Source organism: Echinops telfairi, unplaced genomic scaffold, assembly GCF_000313985.2.
Source record: "Echinops telfairi isolate 266 unplaced genomic scaffold, ASM31398v2 ScPeMD7_2291;HRSCAF=2852, whole genome shotgun sequence".
Classification (NCBI taxonomy): domain Eukaryota; kingdom Metazoa; phylum Chordata; class Mammalia; order Afrosoricida; family Tenrecidae; genus Echinops; species Echinops telfairi.
The window spans coordinates 30,731,884-30,735,156 of record NW_022106189.1 but is presented as its reverse complement, the minus strand read 5'-3'; the positions used below and the strand labels follow the sequence as shown (position 1 = coordinate 30,735,156).

Below are 3,273 nucleotides of genomic sequence, written 5' to 3'. Positions count from 1 at the left end.
CACGGTGTGCATTCCGTGGGGTGGGTGGCGGCCTTCTTCGGGCGCTCGCTACTCCGGCCTTGTCTGCGCCCCTTATGACAATTAACTCGTGGGACCCGCTAACCACCCCCGTGGGACAGATTCTGTGACTTGCACGTGGGAAGGAGGGAGCCGGAGCCTGCAGCCCTGAGACTCCCGTGCTGGCGCCCGTGCCGTGCCATTGGTGGCACTGGGCTCCTCTGTCCGCTTCCTCATCCTCCCTCCCCCAGAATTGCCCAGAGCGCTGCTCTTCTGGGGCTCAGTCTTACAGTGGGAACATTGGGTACGCGCTAGGATCTCAAGCAGTGTGTGTGCTCACAGGACCAGGGTCCGGTTGGGTTATCAGTGATGTGACGGCTGATGGCAAATGCTGTGACATCTGAGACTGACCATAAGGGAAACAGGTACTGGTGATTTTGACCTGTTTGGCTGCACAGTGGCCCTGTTAAATCACCTGATGTAGGTGATGACCCTGTGTGAAACCTGACTGCTGTTGGGGGTGGTGCAGGGACCACCCAGGGCCTGAGTAGATGTGGTACAGGCCAGTGTCCATCCATCCTGGGGGCTCCCAGCTTGACAGGTGTGTGTGTGTGTGTGTGTGTGTTTGTGTGTGTGTCTTGGGCCTCACCTACCCTTCGACTTTGTGTGTGTGTGTGTGTGTGTCTTGGGCCTCACCTACCCTTCGACTTTGTGAAGTGGTCAGAGAGGGACCTCCCGTACCTGTTATCCCAGAAGGTCCCAGGAGGCCTTCTCTCCCCAGGGGCGGGGCTGCATCCCAGGGTCAGCCTCCACCAGTGGGCAGGCAGCACTGGCCCTGCCTTGGCCCCTCACAGGGTGGCTGCAGAGACCAGGAACCACATTGGCTGATTCTTCTAGGCTGGGCCAGCTCCACTCACCACCTCCTTCGTCCTCTTACTCCTCCTTAGCCCGACCTTGGCTGTAGGATGGGGGACGCCCTACGCCCCGGTGAGTGGTTCTGATCCTTTTTGGTGGGAAGGACAAGGGGTTGGGACCTGTCTCCAGAAGCTCCCAGCCTTGTTCCTAAATCTCCCCAGGTTCACACCACTGCTCAGAGGGGCCCCTGGACTTCCAGCCCAGCCTGTGAACAGTGGGGTGGGGGTGCGGCTGGAGGAACATCCCAGCGGACTTGCTTGTGCTTGGGGATCAACAGGATGATCTGACCACATTCATATTTGGAGTGGGAACACCCCTGCAGGTGTACTGCACAAGCAGCCCCCCCGGCTCAGGTTCCCTGGGGGGATGGTCCCAGGTGGCATGTGAGCAGCTCTGGCCTGGCAGGCGTGCCCAGACCTGCCAAGGGATTTTTGGAATAGCTGAAGCCAGAAGGGGGAGCCTGCAACTGAGGGCAAGCATCCAGCCACTGATCGGGAACCCCCACCCCGACCCGCCAGGTCCCCAGATCCCATGGAATGCTCCTGAGCGCCCGACCCCAGCCTGTCCCTTTCCTGCCACATCTGGACAGTGGGAAGAGGGGTGCTGCCATCTATTTCACAGAAGAAACTCAGGTGGCACAAAGAGGGCAGGAAGGTTGCCCTGGGTCCATAGGAGGGGCGGCCTGGGATTGGGCCCTCCTGGGCAATGATAGCTCCCAGACACCCCTGTGTCTGCATTCCAGGCTGTGCTGCTCCAGCGAGGTGGATGGATGCTCTGAGGGAACCTAAGGGAAGCAGAGAGCCTGGATCCCAGTCCCCACCTGGGTCCGATGGCCCTGGAACCCAGCTCTGTCCCATCTCAGAGAGACCTTTGCCTCTCACCCTCTCAGGTCCTTGTCTGAGGGACAAGGGAGTAAATGACACCCACCTGTAAGAACTAGAGCTGCCCTGCAGGGAGGGCCGAAGGGACAAAGACTGGCTGGGTCTTGAGGACCAGCTGCCAGCATTTCCCTGTGTTGCTGGATAGTCAGCCCTGGACAGGACGTACTCCTCAGAGACAAGGGCCCAGTGCTGGGGTAGACTGCAGTGCACGCACTTGGAATGGTTTATAACTATGCTTCCTCCTTACTGCCACCTCAGTCTGCCTCCCCCCAAATAACTGTAACTGCCAGGAAAGAGCAGAAGCCACGCACAGGGAGTGGGCAAGGACTCTGAGATGAGACAGATGGTGATTGTGGCTAGGGGATGCAGTCACCTGCAAGACTCCTGGCAGCCAAGGCAGAAAGAGAATGATGTTGAGTCTAGAGCTGCCGTTTCTGATGAAATGCAATAGCTGACTTCTTCTGGAAAGACATCTTTTTGTTGTTGTTGTCCACCAAAACTCCAGAGTAATTTCCAGAGGCTTCTTAATGAGGGCCATCAACGGGATGGCAGTGCTGCCGCTGAATATTCAGATTCTGTGGCTCTGCGCAAACACCTGGGATGTGGGGTGTCTGAGAAACTTGGAGGCCCTTCCCTGAGTCCGCTTGACAGCAGTTTGGTGGCCCCTCTTTCTGACTTGCTCTCTAGTCCCCTTTGAGCTGTTCCATTGAAACGGCCCGACATGCAGTTAGCAAACGTAGGACTTAGCTGCTTGCCATACTTAGCTAGTTCAGGTTCCTGGATGAGACTTATGTACCCCTTTAGCATGCTGTGCGGAGGAATTGCTGGTTTTGCCTTGGGGAAGTTAGGCCTTGGAAACTGATGGGCACCCTTACCTGCCTGTCAGTTTCCTGGGGTGACTGAACATTTAGAAATATCTGCCACGTGGTACCTGCTGAGTGGCTGGTGGCTCGCAGAGGGCAGATGCCATCGTCCCGTAGCAGAGGATGTATCAAATGGAGGAGGACATATCAGGCAGCGTTCCCTGTGCCCGTGAGGATGACGTGAAGGATGACCAACCGACAGAGAAAAGCTTGCTGGGAGCTCTCAGAATCAGGCTGGACAAGCACATGGCCCAGGCCCCCACCAGTCTGGGCTGGCTGGCGATGACGTTTTCACCGGCATTCAGTCCTGTCAATATTGCTGCCAGTCGGTGGCTCTTTGAAAGCCGTCTGCTGCCCATTTGCCATGAGACTCTGAGCTGGTGCCACAGCTGCTACGGACAGGCTTTGAAGTGGGAGCAAAGGGGAGAGTATCCCCTAAAAAACGAATACTTAGGGTCTTCAGCCTTCCCGGTGGAAAGGTGGGTCTGTTACCTACCAAGACTGACACGGGCCAGCATTTGGAAAACGGGCAATTGTGAATGCTCCCAGCGAACCCACAGCCATCGAACCAATTCTGCCTCATGGGGACTCTGGAGGCTGACCAGAGCTGCCCCTGG

The 3,273-nt window shown here is 57.2% G+C and overlaps 1 protein-coding gene across 1 annotated transcript in view; it reads left to right on the top strand.

Moving 5' to 3' along the window:
- The first annotated feature begins 952 nt into the window (after positions 1-952).
- The window catches only part of SLC12A4 (solute carrier family 12 member 4), an 18,740-nt gene continuing 16,419 nt past the window's right edge, over positions 953-3,273 (top strand). The window contains exon 1 of the mRNA XM_045293589.1: positions 953-984. Coding sequence (XP_045149524.1) covers positions 963-984 — 22 coding nt within the window. The 5' untranslated portion in view covers positions 953-962. The remainder of the gene's footprint in view (positions 985-3,273) is intronic.